This window comes from Mya arenaria, chromosome 6 (assembly GCF_026914265.1).
Source record: "Mya arenaria isolate MELC-2E11 chromosome 6, ASM2691426v1".
NCBI lineage: Eukaryota > Metazoa > Mollusca > Bivalvia > Myida > Myidae > Mya > Mya arenaria.
The window spans coordinates 3,441,034-3,459,589 of NC_069127.1; the positions used below are offsets into that span (position 1 = coordinate 3,441,034).

Consider the following 18,556-nt stretch of genomic DNA (forward strand, 5'->3'; position numbering starts at 1 on the left):
TCAAATAATTATTTTTCAAAAAACTTGTCGAATAATTTAGTTTTGAAGCATTTAATTGACGCTTTACGTAGATACAAGTTAACAATATGAACTCACTCCTGCGCCTCTATGGCATGCCGCGAGACAATAGTATCAGACTTTAAAAGAAATTTTGTCTGGTTAGCGCAGTGGTTAGCGCCTATGAGTTTGGTTTGTGGTCACCAAGCCGGACAAGTGGGTTTTCTCCGGGTTCTCCGGTTTCCCCCACAACACAAAACAACACTCTCACGTAAAAGTCGTGCCAACGAGAGTAATTAATAAAATGTTGTTATAACTTGTTTCACAACCGTTGTAAAATAAATATGTTTAAACTAAAAAGAAATTGTGTCTAAAAGTCACCTTTTGACTATTTTGCAAATTTAAATGATATAATTGGTTGAAAATATGAGATAAATATTGGTCAATCAATAAACATTTGGCTAACTTTGACCAAACCAAAGAATAAACCAGGTAAACCTCAAGTCAAATCTCAATCTTACTCTCAACTTATTTTTCCACATCACGGTATGACACATAATTCAAATTTTAATAATAATAATAATAAGTTGTCAAAACAGAAATCTGTGATGGTGCAGCTTTAATAACAATTTCAATCAATATAAACGTATAACTACTACATTTTTATTCTGGAATGGATAAATGTACAAAACAAGATTTAAATACGCAAATGACAGAGGTAAAAATAATGGATATTGGTTTTACCTTTTCTACTTAAATTCTTTACCAATGTCACGGTTTATGTCCGTGCCAATGTTTGCCATGTTATTCGTTATGTTTATGACATTCAGAAAAGCAAGCACAAACAACAAACTTTTCTTTTGCTACCTCGTCATATACGAGAGCTAGAAAATGGAATAGAGTTTTACATATCTGAGTATCACTATTCAACTACTCTAATTGAAATATATTTCATTTATACAAGCAAAACATTTTTAGAAAGCGCTATTTACATGTTAATATGTATATGCCTATGTACATGCATTTTTTAATATGTTTCAGTCCCCCATTTACAATGCGGTTGTCATTTCCGATGTGCCCGGATTATAGATGGGATTTATCGTGTTCATATCCTCATCACTGTCAGTTGTGTACTCCTGATCGACGGGGTATTGCTCCAAATCAGGCATGTGATCGTTATTGAATTTAACCGCTTCATTTTCTTCGGCTTTGTCAAACCTATTCACATTGTCACTTTTGTGACGAGTTTGAATCTTCAGAATTCCTTTCATTGGTCCGACTTGAGAGTTTGCAGTATGCATGTCTGTGTTATCTTGGTTTGATCTTTGTTTATTTACAACTGCGTAAAGGTCGCTGGTCCCTGATTCTTGCGTCTCGTCCACAGTTTCTGGTACTGGTGATTTAAATTGAATCCCTGGTGAACGAACGATTGATCTTTCAGCTGGAAATGTATTATTTTCATAATTAGGACCTGGGTGCTTATTTATAGATGCGTAGGTTGGTGAACTTTCCACATGAAATGACGAAAGACCGTTGTTGTTTCGAGCAACATCAAGGTTAGAGTCCATAGGATTTGTAATAGCAGAGGAGTGTCTGGGGTTATAGGCGTTAATAACTGAGCCAGACGTCGGGTCGTTGATCGCATCCTCTGTATCCTTTTGATCAAAGTTCGGTCCTCTTTTCCTGGTAATGATTAAGGATATTTGTCAATTAATTGGTTTTTTTTTATCGAATAGAATGTCATGATAAACAGATGTGTCACATCTGTGATAACAAAATTAATTTGATACAAAGAATAAGTATCACATCCGTGCCGACTGAAAAATTAACAAATTTTAACAACAGGACACATACGACGCTATTTAATTAAGGATTGAATGTTTTAAGTATTGCGGTTTATTGGTGTACGAACACATTTGGTCAGTGCACGGCTTGTTAGGTCCAAAGGACTTCACGAGTATCCGTGTACTGACAAAATGTTTACATACACTTATCGTTCGCAGTTCTGAGATATGTTATGTTCATATTTACATTCATTATTCAAAATTCTTCATCGCTGAAGGAACACTTCTAAGACATGTAAACGATCTATTAATTCGGCTGTTTGATCAACGACAACGTCTATGACGTCACTTGTTTTATGACATCATATACGTTTTGACCAATACCAATGGTTGTTGTTGTCTTTTTAAAATAGGAAGTATTCCAAAGATGTGGCGATCATAGGAATATGTATGCAATTGAAAATATATGCGTCCATCGACGGAAGCGCGAAAGGAGAGTTAATAGTTAAGCATAAACAGCTTACCGGCATATTGCACATAAGCACATAGGTAATAACAAATGTAAATGTTTTGACTAGGACGTTACGTTGAATTACCTTACTACATGGACGATGATGGCAGTCACAGTGGCAATAAGCAAGATACAAGAAACGGTGCTGATCAATATAATTGCTGTAACCAGAATAAGAACAAAACGTTCAACAAGTCACTACTAAAGGTATAAATCACTGAAATAAAATATTAAAATAGTGAAATAAACATCTTAAACATGAACAAAAGAATAATCTTAAAATCAGATACATATTTGATTGGCATACGTAGCTCTGGAAGTCTTGCTGCTGTCCTTTGTGCGCTGGTAAAGGCAGTGCTTGTAAGAGTTGTGTCAACATGATGACTAACAGAAGAAAGATCTGTCGTGATCAAAGAAGTTGAAACATCAACTGAAGCACCGTGTGATACTGGCTGTGTGTATGCAGTCGTGACTCTTGGAATAGTTCCAGTCGTACTGTCTGAGGCTGTTTCTTTTATTGTAGAAGATGAGATAAGGGAAGACATTGTTGTGATGGCATGCGTTTGTGATGTTCTATCATGTATTGTGGATGTTTGTGATGGAAGTTCTGATATTGCTGTTGATAATAGTTGTTAAATTGTACGGTTTTTGAGATGATGAAGAGGATGTTGTCTCTAGTGTTGTTAAAACCGACGTCGTCGAAGTGGCAAGATACCTGGTAGTTGTAATTTCCGTTAGTTGGTCGCCAATGCCATAGCACGTGATAGTAATGTTATGTCCACCTGTAAAATATAAACTCTTTTTCGATTTTATTACTTATGCAAGTTTTGATGGAAATAAATTCTGTTAGACATCTCAGTCATACTATCAATACATATTTAACAGTACCTGCATCAAAGAACATGCACCACTTGTCATTATCGGAGTAGGTTTTGTCGAAGTTAAGTCTTGACGTAGTTGACACAATTGTTGTAGAACCATGATGGCAGGTAAAAACAACATTTTGTAGATTAAGTCGCGTTCCACAGTTATCAAACCCGGGTCCTTCGAATAACGCTACTATGTTTACTTGGCCCTGTGATTGGATATCACACGAACAATTAACTATTTCATCATTTGGTACATCAGAGTTGCGTATTCCGACTCTTTTTCCCGATGCACTGCCGGCGCTGCAGATATTGACCTCTAAAGAAACAAATATGTACACATCATTTTATTGTTAAGACATGTAATGTAGAATGGCATGTTAATCTGTATAATTTCCAGCATACAACTGATATTGCATTTATGGTAATCTAGTAAATGCAACTGTGAACATGTGTGTCTTTTGATGTTATTCTGTGTGGGTTCTGGTTTTTAAACCATGAATTAAAATTTATGTAGGTGTTTGGGCTTATTGATCTATCTCTGTGGTTTCATTTGCTTTATTATCTACATAAAATAAAAGGTGATTCTTACCGTAACTCGAAGAGTATATACAGCGCTCAGCGACTGAAAGTAATATAAGAACATGTATAAGAATTTAACAGATATATACGGCTGCTAACGTATAACATTCAATTTCTATTCCACTGGAGAGGTTGATGTTGTACCAAGGCGGGATGGTAATACTCGCCAAATGGATATTAATCCCCCTCCGTTAAAAATATGCTTACCCTCTACCCCTCCCCCTCCCCCGAGTAGATAGTTTGAATAGTCTGGATAAAGTGTCTGGTGGAGTAAAATCGAGACAGTTTGTTATGCATGGATTCTGATGGAAGCATGTTTACGACAAAGGTAACAAGTGATATATAGGGATCTCCTTTTGATCATTGCGATAGTGTTTGGGGTTCAGTGATGACACTGGCTTCTGAAGCGAATATCTGGCATGTTGTGTGTAGCGCCCGTATTTTGTCAACGGTGTTGTAAGTGATGACACTGGCTTATGAAGCGAATATCTGGGACTCAATGGCGGGTTACAAGATACCACTGACGGGATGCCTCTACAAGCACCGCGATGTTTTGCCGGGCTGCCTGTACATGCATTGCGATAGTGGTATACTTGGCGTTGGTAAAGTTTGCTAGACCGGGTCGCGGTGATGCTGCGTCCTGTGTAACTTTTGTATTACTGATTGGCACAATAATGATAAGGGGCGTTTGGAACGCAGCAATATAGGATATAAGATATACTTGATTAGTGTAAAGATGGACCTACATTGTTTTACAAATACAATCATATAAGTAATCATCTTAATAATGTAAGGTCAAGAAAGTCTAGATAAAGATATATTTTTATTGTAGTTTGGTCCTACTTTCCTGGTAATGATTAAGGAAATTTGTCAATTAATTGTTTTTATCGAATAGAATGTCATGATAAACAGATGTGTTACATCTGTGATAACAAAATATATTTGATACAAAGAATAAGTATCACATCCGTGCCGACTGAACAATTAACAAAATTTAACAACAGGACACATACTATTTATATATTTGCAGATTGTATTGTAAAACTACGCTCGGAAAACGTTTATTTTTACTTCGATATGGATACTAGAAAGCATTTCCTGGTGAAATACATTTTAGGTAGTTGATCAGCGATAAATTGACATCGCTCCAGACTGAAAGACTCAGGGGACAGTATGTGTATGTCAGTCCTAAATCGGAACTTGTTGAATTCGTACAAATCTTACGCATGTTTTTTATATTTTAAAAATAGAATTGTATAATTTACATACCTGGCATATACAAGAAGAAAAGGTTAACCAGAAAAAACAATATTTCACGGTACACTGTCATTGTTGCATCCTATATTCAAGAACAAATCCAGCTTTACAGTGTCATTATGGATACAAATGAATAAGGAAGTTTCTGCTTTTAAATATTTTATTTTACACTGAGCAAATGCAAAGCGGATATAGCGGCTATGTTAGGTGCATTTGTCAATTTGAAAACTACCCGCCTTTGTTAGGATAAATGGATGGTTGCAACGGCCATACCGAGGGATGAAAGCGTTCTATCTTCTTCTTTATTTAATGTCACTTAGAACCTTTTCACATTCACCCCTCGATATGATGCATTAATAATTTCATGGTATATGCACAATACAATCTGTGAAGGTTTGAATATTTAATGTGTGCGGTAGTCTTGAATTACATCTGTTTTTAACCTAGACAGACGTAAGTTTTTTTATAGTTTTATATGATGAATGACTTAATTTTCACATCGTTTAAAGTGACACTGCATATATTAATAACGAAATAAACGTTATATATTTATACATTATATACCATATTATATTTACATACCCAACGTATTATACAACAAAAACTACCGGGATAAGCCCACTTATTAAATTAACAAATTAACACTGCACAAGGCAAGGATATAAACGACAATGAGCTAGACACACAGACGTTCAAACAAAACACACACATACACACACACACACACACACACATACACACAAATACTAACACCGAAAACTTACCACACCTGCCTCGAGTATATAATGGCATTACCGCCTGGGAGCGGTCAGTGTGGCGGATCCGTGGTCTTGAGGTAACACACTTGACTATCAATCCAGGTGTCGCAGGTTCGATCCCCCGTCGCATCACTAAAAAAACTAATCGTCTTCCGGGAGGGACGTTAAATGGGGGTCCCGTGTGACAGTGCTATACACTGGTGCACGTTAAAGAACCAGGGTAACTCTAACCAGGGTAACATTCTTTCTGTGCACTATGCTCCAAAAAAACATAAATGACTAACAATCTTAACGGAGCACTCGCCGAATGGGCAAGGCCCGAGTGCGAGTATAAATAAGCTTACACACCCGGAACGGTCAGTGATAATATATATGCAAAAAGCTAGAGCCCACTTGAGCACGAGCCCACTTGAGCATGAGCCCACTTGAGCACGAGCCCACTTAAGCATGAGCCCACTTGAGCACGAGTCCACTTGAGCACGAGCCCACTTGAGCACGAGCCCACTTGAGCACGAGTTCACTTGAGCACGAGTTCACTTGAGCACGAGCCCACTTGAGCACGAGCCCACTTGAGCACGAGTCCACTTGAATACGAGCCCACTTGAGCATGAGCCCACTTGAGCACGAGTTCACTTGAGCACGAGCCCACTTGAGCACGAGCCCACTTGAGCACGAGCCCACTTGAGCAAGAGCCCACTTGAGCTCGAGCCCACTTGAGCACGAGCCCACATGAGCACGAGCCCACTTGAGCACGAGCCCACTTGAGCACGAGTTCACTTGAGCACGAGTTCACTTGAGCACGAGCCCACTTGAGCACGAGTTCACTTGAGCACGAGTCCACTTGAGCACGAGCCCACTTAAGCATGAGCCCACTTGAGCACGAGTCCACTTGAGCACGAGCCCACTTGAGCATGAGTCCACTTGAGCACGAGCCCACTTAAGCATGAGCCCACTTGAGCATGAGTTCACTTGAGCACGAGCCCACTTGAGCACGAGCCCAATTGAGCACGAGTTCACTTGAGCAAGAGCCCACTTGAGCTCGAGCCCACTTGAGCACGAGCCCACATGAGCACGAGCCCACTTGAGCACGAGCCCACATGAGCACGAGTTCACTTGAGCACGAGTTCACTTGAGCACGAGCCCACTTGAGCACGAGTTCACTTGAGCACGAGTCCACTTGAGCACGAGCCCACATGAGCACGAGCCCACTTGAGCACGAGCCCACTTGAGCACGAGCCCACGAGCCCACTTGAGCATGAGCCCACTTGAGCAAAAACCCACTTGAGCACGAGCCAACATGAGCACGAGCCCACTTGAGCACGAGCCCACTTGAGCACGAGCCCGCTAGGTGCTGAAACTAGTAGTTTGGACATAACCATAATCTCACACTTGTCCCATTATTAATAAAACAAAATACAATACTAAAAATTTAAGCTCATCAATTGTTTATATATTTGTCAACATTACCTCATTTAAAATATATCCGCTAATGACAGCTATCCGGTTTTGCTACATTTATTTATGAATTTACGGACCGCGTAATTTCACCAAACCAATAAATACTCAAATTATTTTACGAAACCATTAAAAATCTGCATCAAAATCTGAAGTCAAAGAAAAGAGAAGCACTTTTTTAATTTAAGATTTTAAGATATTACTGCAAATGCCCAGAAATGCTACCCGGCGCTGGTTGATCAAACCAAAGAATTTCTGCATTACGTTGATAAAGATAATTTTGCAATGTTCTAAGAAAAGGATTTTACAACACAAAATGTACTTGAGAAAAACTAAAAATAAAAATTGGTACTTTTTTCGCTTACAAATCATTTTCTAAAAAATATTGACCAAAAATTCAAAATAATCTTGAGGGAATGTGATTATGAAAAGAGTAAAACATTTACAACTTTAAATCATATAAAGCTGTAATATGATTCGTTTTAAAGATTTAAGCGAGCGAAATCCCATTTTAGAGCTGTCAGCGGAGGCTCTCCGAAACGTATGTAAATAATAGTTTTGATAACATCAATAACGCGGCAGGAACTGATGATAAGATATCTTGACGACTTCTTAGAGAGTTGAAAAATTATAACTCCAACGGCGTTTCAAAACCTGAGGTTGACAGTGTAAAGTGGGAGCGTGAGACGATAAAGGATTTACCGATCTGTATATGATATTGGCTATAATGAACCGCTCTCAGAGTCTCAGAGTTTAAGCGTGAAGTAAAAGACAAAATTAATGACAAGAATAGCGAACCTTTACCAGATGATATTACATTTAAAGAAATTTCAGATGAAGAAAGTAGGGTCGCGAATGAAAGTTTAAACGTAGAAAAGCGTCTGGTTCAGATTCGGTGTTAAATGAACAAGCTTTATACGGTGGGCAACCAATTATTATGGCCCTTAAGGGTCTGTTTAATAATACAGTACGCTATGAGGAGTATCCAGAGTCATGGAAATAAGTTATATCATTCCTATTTAGAAAGGAAATAGCAAGCCAAGGCCAAGTCAAAGAAGTTGCAGGCCGATTTCACTTATGTCTACTTTCTGTAAATAGATTTGATGAAAAATCATTTTCATAATTTTCAAACAAACAACAGCAATGATTTAAAAAAAGACTGAGTTTTATAACTGCAGCCTTTAATATTCAGGGAGAAATTAAGCATAATCTCGATAGTGGAAGTAATGCCTATGTAGCACAGCTAGATATGAAAGGCGCCTTTGACGTTGTCTGCCACGACTCATTATTGTTGAAATTATACGAGCGTGGAATTTAAGGCAAGCTGTTGAAAACGCTACTTAACCAAACCCTACATCATATATGATGTAGTCTGGCTCAACTATTAACTTTATACGTGTACATAGATCTGTCAACCAAGGGGGGCGTATTATCAGGGTTTTTTATTATTTAGTGCATATTCACGACCTACTCGATCGCTTAGAAAAATCTGGCTACCGCGCAACCGTTGGTACAATTGCTGCAGGGAATCCTACCCTCGCAGACGACATAACACTCCGTCACCTTAGTGCAAGAACTGAATATCTGCTTCTATCTATATATGCAGTTATTGAGTTATTGTATCTAGGTGACAACTCGTTGCTTTGATGCCCTCTGGTCTTCATTAAGCTTGATATCGTTCAGGACTACGCGGTCCTCTACAAGTTTGAAATAAATATTACAAAATCTTATTGCTTGTCTTTTTTCTTCATAAAACGCTTGTCAGTTCCATTATTGGCAATATTTGCTGGACAATTGCTTAACTGTGCCGAATCTTCCATTCATTTCTTAATATGGGTTGTGTGCTACAACATGTATTGAACAGCGGAGCCAAAAGGGCAAAAACTCATTCCACGCTATGAAAAGTTATGGAATACATGGTGAAGGTCTTAGTCCACTAACTTCCGTAAGCATGTATCGAAAGATCATTATTCCAACAATTTTGTATGGAAGCGAACATGTTGAATAACCTGAAGGCATCTTATCTTGATAGTATCAATATAACTCAACATTAGATAATTAAAATTATCCAATGCTTTAATAAACATTTGTCGCGACATCTATTTATAAGGAAATATAACACTCTTAATCGCCAAACGAGAAATCAAATGCTTGGCTATATACCTGACATATGCGTTCTGGTAAATAAAAACCGCTTACACCATTGCCTTGACGATAACATATAACATAATGTAGCACGTTCGAAGTCGAGCTGAAAACAACTGTCAATAAAACCGTTGAACAGACAGAATTTACACATTTTACAGGGATTTTTCACTGTTAAAAATCTCAAGCATCGAATTGAACTATGTGCTGTGTGGCAGTCCGTAAATAATCGCTAGACAATTCCTCTTTACTGCACTCCTTGTTTTTTAATTTGCAAACGCCTTTTCTTTGACAAAACCGAATATATTGTTTTAGCTTTTCCGTACACAGCTGCAGTACAGGACAGTTTTTATAGTGATCTAAACATGGTATTTGTTGAACATGTCGAGTCCGAGCTTTAAAAGATTCGACTATTTCCAGAGTTTTTTTGCTTTAGAGAGCAATTACATACAAAATGAATACTGTAATCAGTCGCTGTTATGCAAGCTCAATTTTTGACATGTGTAAGATGCATTCAATATATACAATACTTTCGCTTGTGTTTAAAAACGGATACACACTTTGCTGATTATGTTTATAGTATATGTTCGTCGTCTGTATGTTAATAATATTGTGTTTGACTCGAACCCATTGTATACGTGTATGTTTTATTCTCATGTTACTTAATGCATGAAATAACTATATGTTCTAACTTATTTAATCATGCACATATAGATTACATTGCGTTCAAATTTTCCTTGCGGAGGATGTCGCCAAGGACATGACTCGCGTCAAGCAAAAGAGCAAATCATGACTATAACTATTAAAATGTAGTATGTCATCATTTTCTGATCTCGCAACCTGTATGACCTGTCCAAAATGTGTTTTTGTTTTCGTGTGTTTTTTTTTTCTAATATGTGTCTGCAAAATAGAAAATATTAAACTGTACTGTAGTTTTTGGCATGTTTTTTAATAAAAAAAATGGACAATAGAGTCAACGGAACAACGCGATATAAATGGTTTTCATCCTTTCATTGATAGTGTTAGTGTTCAACGCGTACTAAGAAAGATCTTCGGCACTGCCTTAAATTACCGTTGGTACTTTTTAACATGTTTGTCGGTTTATACAATAATTTTAATGCATATGTTATTTTATATTGTAACGAATTTTTACAGGGTTTCCACGATTATTTAAATAACTTAATGTGGCCTGGGTCGATTATCGGTCATCGTATTACGGCCCACCTGAGAAACGTTCGCACAATAAATCATTTTTAGTTTTAAAAATATGTCGACCGTCGAAACCGAACGCAGTTCAGGAAAGTATGCTAGTTATTCATAACCAGTATACACTAATAGGGCGGTGTGTTTTTATAGCGTTGACATTGACAAATACAAAACATGTATTGCCTTCATGAATACGAGATTCATATTAAAATACAAGTTGTTCTTCTTGCTAGGAATTCATTTTTATTTAGACATGAAAAGAAAATGTGCCATTGGTTCGTGCAGTAGAAATTCAGATAGACTTGTTGTGGAATTTTCATCCTTTCATTGATAGTGTTAGTGTTCACAAAGAATGGATATGCTGGAAAAGTGAATTAGCAACACATGTTTGCTTGCATTTTTTCCGACTCGGTTTATTCTCAGCAATATTTCGTATTAGAATAGGTTCAGCTTGAATGTGAAAAGGATACAAATGCAGTCTAGGTAAACGTAAAACATATGAATAGTAAACTTAAAAAAGAGAAAAAAAATCTTAATATATTTAATTGAGTCTAAAACATGGCGGCGCATTGCGGTTGAGCGATATTTGGCCCTTCTGCTAAAAACGTCCCTTTTCTACGTCTCGACCATGTACTAAGCTCTTCGGTATACGTATTCCTTGAAATAGATTAGAAAAACACCAGACCCACCAGTTAACAGTGTACATGCACGTGACCAAAGCACATTATTTTATTCATACCTATTACAGACCACTGACTTACCTTCTTTTAAAGATCGAAAGGTGAATCCAGAATACGAATACCAGCGTTTAAAAAATTGTTTTGAAAAAAATAAACAATCAAACAAACGCATGTTCTTAAAGCTTGGTAGTGTACCTTTTGTGTTTCTAATGTACAGTAACTATGGAAACAAATATTTCTGAACAACAACAGCCAAAGGAGAACCTAGGAAACAGGGTCGCATTATGATTCAGAAGAATATTTTTCAACTTGCTCTTTGTTATAGCTCGTCTAACAAGAGTGGAGTTGAAATCTACCTGAACGGCACGTAGGGAACCTTATAAGACTTCTTCGGCTACAACACCGAGAGCAAAGACTTTTGTGTTGAAGTGCACCCAATTTCTCTGAGAACGTTATTATTTTTTTTAAATATTGTAGGTTCCTTAGATGACTTAATGTTTTAGTTTGTATTTGTGTTTTAACTCACCTTTGTAATGACCATGAAAGTTATGGTCTACTGTAAAATCTGCCTTCGCATATAACATCTCGTCAAGTGAATGGTCAACGAGCGTTCCCTGCTGCACATCAGCTTCAACAGTCAGATCGCTGGCGTCTCCGACTGTGACCACCAAGAGGACGTCGCTGCTGTGTGTCTAGAGCATTCCGATTACTTCAATGCATTGTAAAAGGGTACTTCTGTAGGTGATGTCATAAATTATATAACATATTTAAATTCGCAATTGTTCTCAAAACCTTTACTGGAACTTGATGGTTAAGCTTTTATCTACAAAAAATCGTAGAAATTGATGGAGTGATGAAAACGTTATTTATTAATCTGACTTAGAATTGAAACTTAGAAATGGCATTTCCCTGTTATGTCTCAATTCCCAAGGCTATAGCATTGAGTTGAGGTATTATTCTCGACAGAAAAAAAACAAAAATGAAATTGTACTAAAGCTTAAACTTAGAAGATGTTTTCTTTTGTCTTGTTTCATAATTAAGCTATATATTACTTTAAAATAGTGTGTCAGTATCTTTATCAAATACCAAGGGCAGACTACTCCAAAGCGTTTCGACAATGGTTAGAAGGAATGCAGAAATGCTTCTTGTGATCCAACAGGTGTACACTCTGCTCTACTGAAACACGTAAAAGTTTATACTGAGATTAACGTATGTTTATTATGCGTTTCGGTTCTGTTCATTGACACTCGCTTAATTAGTTTCCATGCGTGCATGTGTATGATACAAAAAAAAGGTTTCTTTACGTGAACGTACGCATTGCTTTTGTGATGTAGATAAAATATATTGACAATCTTTTACGGTCGGCTCCAGGACATTTATAAGCTGTCTTACTTTAAACACAGGGTGCAAAGGTATGCATCGGTTTCACCAGATATGTCAATACCATCACTAGTGTAATAGTTGTTAAATTATAAAGAATTTCAGACACTACATACTCCATGATATATTGACTTCTATGTCTTTACTTCAGAATTGGATATATCACCTGCACTACACGTTCCGTACGTATATCGATGAAATTATGTTTGAAGTTGAACCAACGTTGAATAAAACATAAATGTGTTACTATATATCCATTATATATAACAATTACCTTATCGCAACCAAGCATACACCATTCTTTGGTATTGAAATTCCTTTTCATGTTAATGTCTCGTGTTTTAAATATTTATTTTGGTTTTCACATGATGTGCAGGAAATCTGGCATAGTTCCGGGATCCTTTTTAGAGTTTGAAAAACTTGAATTTCTTTGTAGAAATGATTTGTGACAGATTTTTTTTAACCTCAAACATGCTTAAAAATCGGTTTGTCATTTCATTTTGTATACTGTTTTTACTGGGGGGGGGGGGGGGGGGGTTAAGCTAAACAGGCGCATGTACTCAACATTAACCAAATTAAAATGCAGATTTTCTCTACGTAGTGTAACTGAACCATAATCGTTAAGGCCAACGTTTAAGAATTTCAATCAATATAAACGTATATCTACTTCATTTTTATTTAATATTCTGAAACGGATATAACTACAAAACACGATCTTAATACGTAATTGACGAAGGTAAACATAATGGATATTGGTTTTATCCTTTTCTACTTAAATTGTTTACCAATGTCACGGTATGTCCGTGCCAATGTCTGTCATGTAATTGATCATGTTTATGTTATTGGGAAAAGCAAATACAAAAAAAACCTTGATTTACACTACCTCGTCATGTAGCTAGAAATTGAAATAGAGTTTTATATATCTGATTACCACTATCCAATTACTCTTATTGATATATATTTCATTTATACATGCAAAACATTTTTCGAAAGCGCTATTTACATGCTAATATGTATATGCGTATGTACCTGCCTTATTTAATATGTTTAGTCCCCCCCACCCCATTTACAATGCGGTTGACATTTCCGATGTGCCCGGAATATAGTTAGGATTTATCGTGTCCATATCCTCATCACTGTCAGTGGTGTATTTCTCATCTCCGGGGTATTGCTCCAAATTAGGCATATGATCGTTATTGAATTTTACAGCTCCATTTTCTTCGGCTTTGTCAAACCTATTCACGTTGTCACTTCTGTGACCAGTTTGGTTCTTCAGAATTCCTTTCATTGGTCCGACTTGAGTGTTTGCAGAATGCATGTCTTTGTTATCTTGGTTTGATCCTGGTTTATTTACAACTGCGTACAGGTCGCTGGTTCCTGATTCTTGTGTATCGTCCACTGCTTCTGGTACTGATGATTTAAATTTAATTCCTGTTGATCGAACGTTTGATCTTTCAGTGGGAAATGTATTTTCATAGTTTGGACCTGGATTCTTATTTATAGATGCGTATGTTGGTGAACTTTCCACATGAAATGACGAAAGATCGTTGTTTTTTCGAGCAACATCAAGGTTAGAGTTCATAGGATTGGTAATAGCAGAGGAGTGTCTGGGGTTATAGGCGTTAATAACAGAGTTAGACGTCGAGTCGTTGATCGCATCCTCTGTATCCTTTTGATTGTAGTTTGGTCCTCTTTTCCTGGTAATAGATCAACGTCTTTGGCAATTTTCTTTTTTTATTAATTGATAATAATGTTATGATTCTTATATGTGTGATTATAAAATTAATTAACAAAAAAGGCAATGTTTTACTTTTATGTTGACTGAAAGACTGTACAATAAACAAAAACAAAATAACAGCAGTACACATCAGACGCTATTTACTTAAGGATGGAATGTTCTAGTATTGCGGCTCATTAGTGTCTGAACACATTCGGTCTTTGCACGGTTTGTTGAGTTCAAGAACTTCACGAGTAGCAGTGTACTTACAAAATGTTTGCATACACCTATGGTTCGCAATTCGAAGACATTCATTATTCAAAACTATTTAGGATTTTCAAAACAGCACTAAATGAACACATCCAAGACAAGTAAACGACCCATTAATTATGTTGTCCAATCAACGACAGAGTCTATGACGTCACTTGTTTTATGACGCCATAAACATTTTGACCAATAACAAGGGTATTTTGTTTTGTTTTGTTTTTAATCCGAGGAATTCCAAAGACGTGGCGCTCATCGAAATATGAATGCGATTGAAAAGATATGCGGTCATCGACGAAGGAGTTTTAATAGGTAAGCATAAACAACTTAAAGACAAACTGTACATAATCAAACTATGGCTAAACGTCCACCTACCTTACTACATGGACAATGATGGCAATCACGGTGGCAATAAGCAAGATACCACAAACGGCGCTGATCAATACAATCGCTGTAACCAGAAAAAAAAGCCAAATGACAGGTCGATATCAATGTAGTAAAATAGTGCATTAAAAAAATGTACGTAAAGAACCAAATACTTTTAGAAAAAATGCATTCTGGATTGGCATACCTAGTTTTGGAAATTTTGCGGCTGTCCTGCTTGCGTCACTTGTAGTGTTTGTAGGAGTTGTGTTCGAATGAGGACCAACAGAATAACTTTTTGTCGTTATAAATGTAGAAGATGCAGTGACTGAGGCAATGTGTGATACTGTCTGTGTGTTTCCAGTCGTGACTCTCGGGACGGTTCCGGATGTGCTGTCTGAGGCTGGAGATTTTGGTGATAAAGAGGAGGTAATGAGAGAAGTGGTTGTAATACGCGTTGTACTAGTATTTGGTATCGTTAATGTTGAGGGAAGTTCCGATATTGCCGATGTTAATGTTTCTGAAGTAGATGTTGTGCGGTGTGAGTTTGAAGACAATGATGGAGGTATTGAGTTTTCTTGAGTTGTAGACACTGACGATGCAGAGGTGCTTACAGGGCTGACCGTTTTAAGTTCTGGTAGTTCTTCGTTGATGCCATAGCAAGTGATGGCCATGTTATATATATCTGCAGATACAGACATTATATATTAATTTAACATTTGTATCCTATTTTAAACATGAAATGCATTGGTACAATTTTACATTGAAAATTAGTAAAGGGAACGGATGATAGTTGTAGGTTTGGTACCAGTTAACAACTAAATAATAGAGTTTGAGTATCATTAATAACATTTAAGATACCTGCTCGAAGCAGCATACACCACTCGTCGTTAAAAGTGTAACTTTTCTTTAGAGTTAGCCTGTTCGTTTCTGAACCGATTATTGAAGAACCATCTTTGCAGGAATAAATTGTTTTTTGTAGATAGAGTTTTGTTCCACAGGTCGTATACCCAGGTCCATCAAAAAACACAGTAATATTTGTTTGACTCTGTGCTTGAATATCACACACACAACTAGCAAGTGTATCGTTTGGGACGTTATTGTTTCGTATTCCAATTTCTGTTCCCGTTAAAGTGCCGGCATTGCAGATGTTGATCTCTAAATAAAATATATTTATTGTTATTGTCTGAAAATATAACGTAGTAAATGGCATGTAAATGCTGGCAACTGATTTAATGAATTCTACTTTGTACAATATTATTATGTTAACGTGTGTCTTTCTTGATATTTGTTTGTCTAGGTTTTTGAATAAGGTGCCATGAGGCGAAATCAGTATAGGTCTCTGTAGTTTCCATTTCTTTTATTATCTACATAAAAATAATGTTAGTCGTACCATTGTTAGACGAATATGTGCAACCGTCAGCCTCTGAAGCAATAAAATGACATTAATTAGATTCGTTCAACATGCAGTTCAATGTTGCCTAACTTTATAATCTTACCCCTCGTATGACCTTCAATTGTCAACTACACTACTCACTGTAATGAGAAGTATTGACTTTGAGTTAAAATGATTAAAACAATGCGTTTAAAAATAATCAAATATCGATTTCTTATATCAGGATTCTGTTCCGTTTTCTGTCCATATAAATAATTTGATTCTGAAATGTATACTTGTGAGCGAGTTCTAATAAAACACATTTACATAGTTGAGACTTAAAGCCGCAGGGAGCAGTAAGATATATATCATTCTTAAAACGGAACGGACTAATTACGTAAAAAATAACGCATATTTTAAATTGATAATTGTTATTCACATACCTGTCAAGAAGCAAAGGTTAACCAGAACAAACAATAGTTCACGAAACTCTGTCATTGTTGAATCCTATATTCAAGAACAAATCCAGCTTTACAATATCATTATGGATACGAGTGAATAAGGAAGTTTCTACTTTTAAATATTGAATTATACACTGAGTAAATACAAAGCCTATACAGCGATTTTGTTAGGTGCATTTGTCGATTTGAAAACTACCCGCCTTTGTTTGGAATATTGGATGGTTTCAAGTGATTATAATGTTAAACAGGAAGAATATTTTACGGGCCACATTATTGAACATAATTGCTTTAATGGTTTACGCACAATAAATCTGTAAAGTTTTGAATATTTAAGGTTTGTGGTAGTCATTAATTACATCAGTTATTAACCTAGCCAGGCGTATCTTATCAAGAATATCATATAATGTATCATACATTTATCGTTTTAATTCCGTGATTAATTTTCGCAGTCTCACTTTAAACGATATGGTTGCATTACCACCTTGTTATGGTCAGTGACACACGGGAACACGAGTCTACTGTGTGCTTAAACTATTTGATTGGCCATAACCTCACTATTGTCCCATCATTTATCAAAAATTACAAAACGAAACACTTAAGTTCATCAATTGTTTCTATCTCTGTCAACAGTATTACATTTAATATTATCGCTAATGACAGCTACCGGGTTGCTTTAGTCATTTTGCTGCTCCAGCTTATACATTTATGGACCGTGTTATTTCACCCAACCGATCTATAGAAACGATCTACGAAACCATTAAAATCTGAATTAAATTTCTGCATCCATAAGTTTGATTTTAAAAACATTCGACTCAACAGCAGGTCTTATCAAATTGATTTTATGTTTATGATCAGGTAAATTCCCAAACCCCCCTACCAATAAAATAAAAACAGTCGAAAAACAGAAAAGCTCATTCTTTATTTAAGTTTTAAAGATATGAATGCAGTGGCCCACAAGAAAAAAGTTGATGCATAGCATCAAGTCGGTGCAATAAAATCAGAAGCAAAACGTGCATGCAGATAACTAAAATGTTTATTATTTCAATTATAATATTTTTGTTTATGTTGGGTGTACATATGCTCAAAGGATATGGTTAATGATATCGTTACAATAGTTTTAGCCCGGAATTATAGATAATCTGTTTTATTTTCCCAACTTAATCCTCCGGTACAAACTAAATTATAACAAAAATATACATACGTTTCTTCGGAAGAAATAGAGTCAATGGTCTAATACATAGAGTTCAATAGCATGAAATTCACCTTTTATTTGTACCGGCAAGTTATGTGAATTCCTTGCTTTATATTTTGTATAAGTTTTTGTAACACATTTCACTAATATGAGTATATAGAACGGGGATAAAAAAAACCTATACATCAAGAGGGAATTATCTGGAGTTCATTCTTTCGAATGACATTTTCAAAACAAACAATTAAGCTCAAGGTTAATATTTTCAAAACTCGGCATTTTGCATCCACCAAGGGAGATAACTGCGTATGAGGTTTACAAACATAAAAAGGATTGTAATAGTACCGTGTAACCATCATCTATATTTAATATCAATCGGAACACCTCGGCCTGTATCTATCTCGGAGATGGCCTAGTTGTTATGATTGAGTTGGTATTTGAAATCAAAATTTTCAAAATGATAAGTACGGCTATTATTATCTAAGGTTTCATTATCAATTAAAGTGTAAAGTTTTATAAAACATACTAATCTTCATATTTTATCATGCAACGTCAAAACTATTGAA

At 36.3% G+C, this 18,556-nt stretch overlaps 2 protein-coding genes across 2 annotated transcripts; both read right to left on the reverse strand.

Moving 5' to 3' along the window:
* Positions 1-599: 599 nt before the first annotated feature.
* LOC128236646 (uncharacterized) lies at positions 600-5,193 on the reverse strand. The gene is made up of 6 exons (XM_052951654.1): positions 5,010-5,193; positions 3,751-3,783; positions 3,181-3,477; positions 2,600-3,074; positions 2,378-2,453; positions 600-1,680 (listed from the first exon to the last, which is right to left on the reverse strand). The coding sequence occupies exons 4-6, from the start codon at positions 2,835-2,837 to the stop codon at positions 1,047-1,049; spliced, it is 948 nt and encodes a 315-aa protein (XP_052807614.1). The 5' UTR covers positions 2,838-3,074; positions 3,181-3,477; positions 3,751-3,783; positions 5,010-5,193; the 3' UTR covers positions 600-1,046.
* An 8,178-nt stretch (positions 5,194-13,371) lies between these two features.
* LOC128236644 (uncharacterized) lies at positions 13,372-16,962 on the reverse strand. Its single transcript, XM_052951651.1, has 6 exons — positions 16,784-16,962; positions 16,359-16,391; positions 15,827-16,123; positions 15,174-15,650; positions 14,978-15,053; positions 13,372-14,318 (listed from the first exon to the last, which is right to left on the reverse strand). The coding sequence occupies exons 1-6, from the start codon at positions 16,836-16,838 to the stop codon at positions 13,688-13,690; spliced, it is 1,569 nt and encodes a 522-aa protein (XP_052807611.1). The 5' UTR covers positions 16,839-16,962; the 3' UTR covers positions 13,372-13,687.
* Positions 16,963-18,556: the final 1,594 nt, after the last annotated feature.

Excerpts from the sequence above, each read along its gene's own strand:
- LOC128236646 (XM_052951654.1), bottom strand. The coding sequence starts at position 2,837 with ATGTCTTCCCTTATCTCATCTTCTACAATAAAAGAAACAGCCTCAGAC. Across the intron at positions 2,454-2,599 it reads AGCAAGACTTCCAGAGCTAC|CAATTATATTGATCAGCACC; the intron begins GTATGCCAATCA and ends TTCTGGTTACAG. Across the intron at positions 1,681-2,377 it reads ATCATCGTCCATGTAGTAAG|GAAAAGAGGACCGAACTTTG; the intron begins GTAATTCAACGT and ends AATCATTACCAG.
- LOC128236644 (XM_052951651.1), bottom strand. The coding sequence starts at position 16,838 with ATGACAGAGTTTCGTGAACTATTGTTTGTTCTGGTTAACCTTTGCTTC. Across the intron at positions 16,392-16,783 it reads TAACCTTTGCTTCTTGACAG|AGGCTGACGGTTGCACATAT; the intron begins GTATGTGAATAA and ends TTATTGCTTCAG. Across the intron at positions 15,651-15,826 it reads GTGTATGCTGCTTCGAGCAG|ATATATATAACATGGCCATC; the intron begins GTATCTTAAATG and ends CTGTATCTGCAG.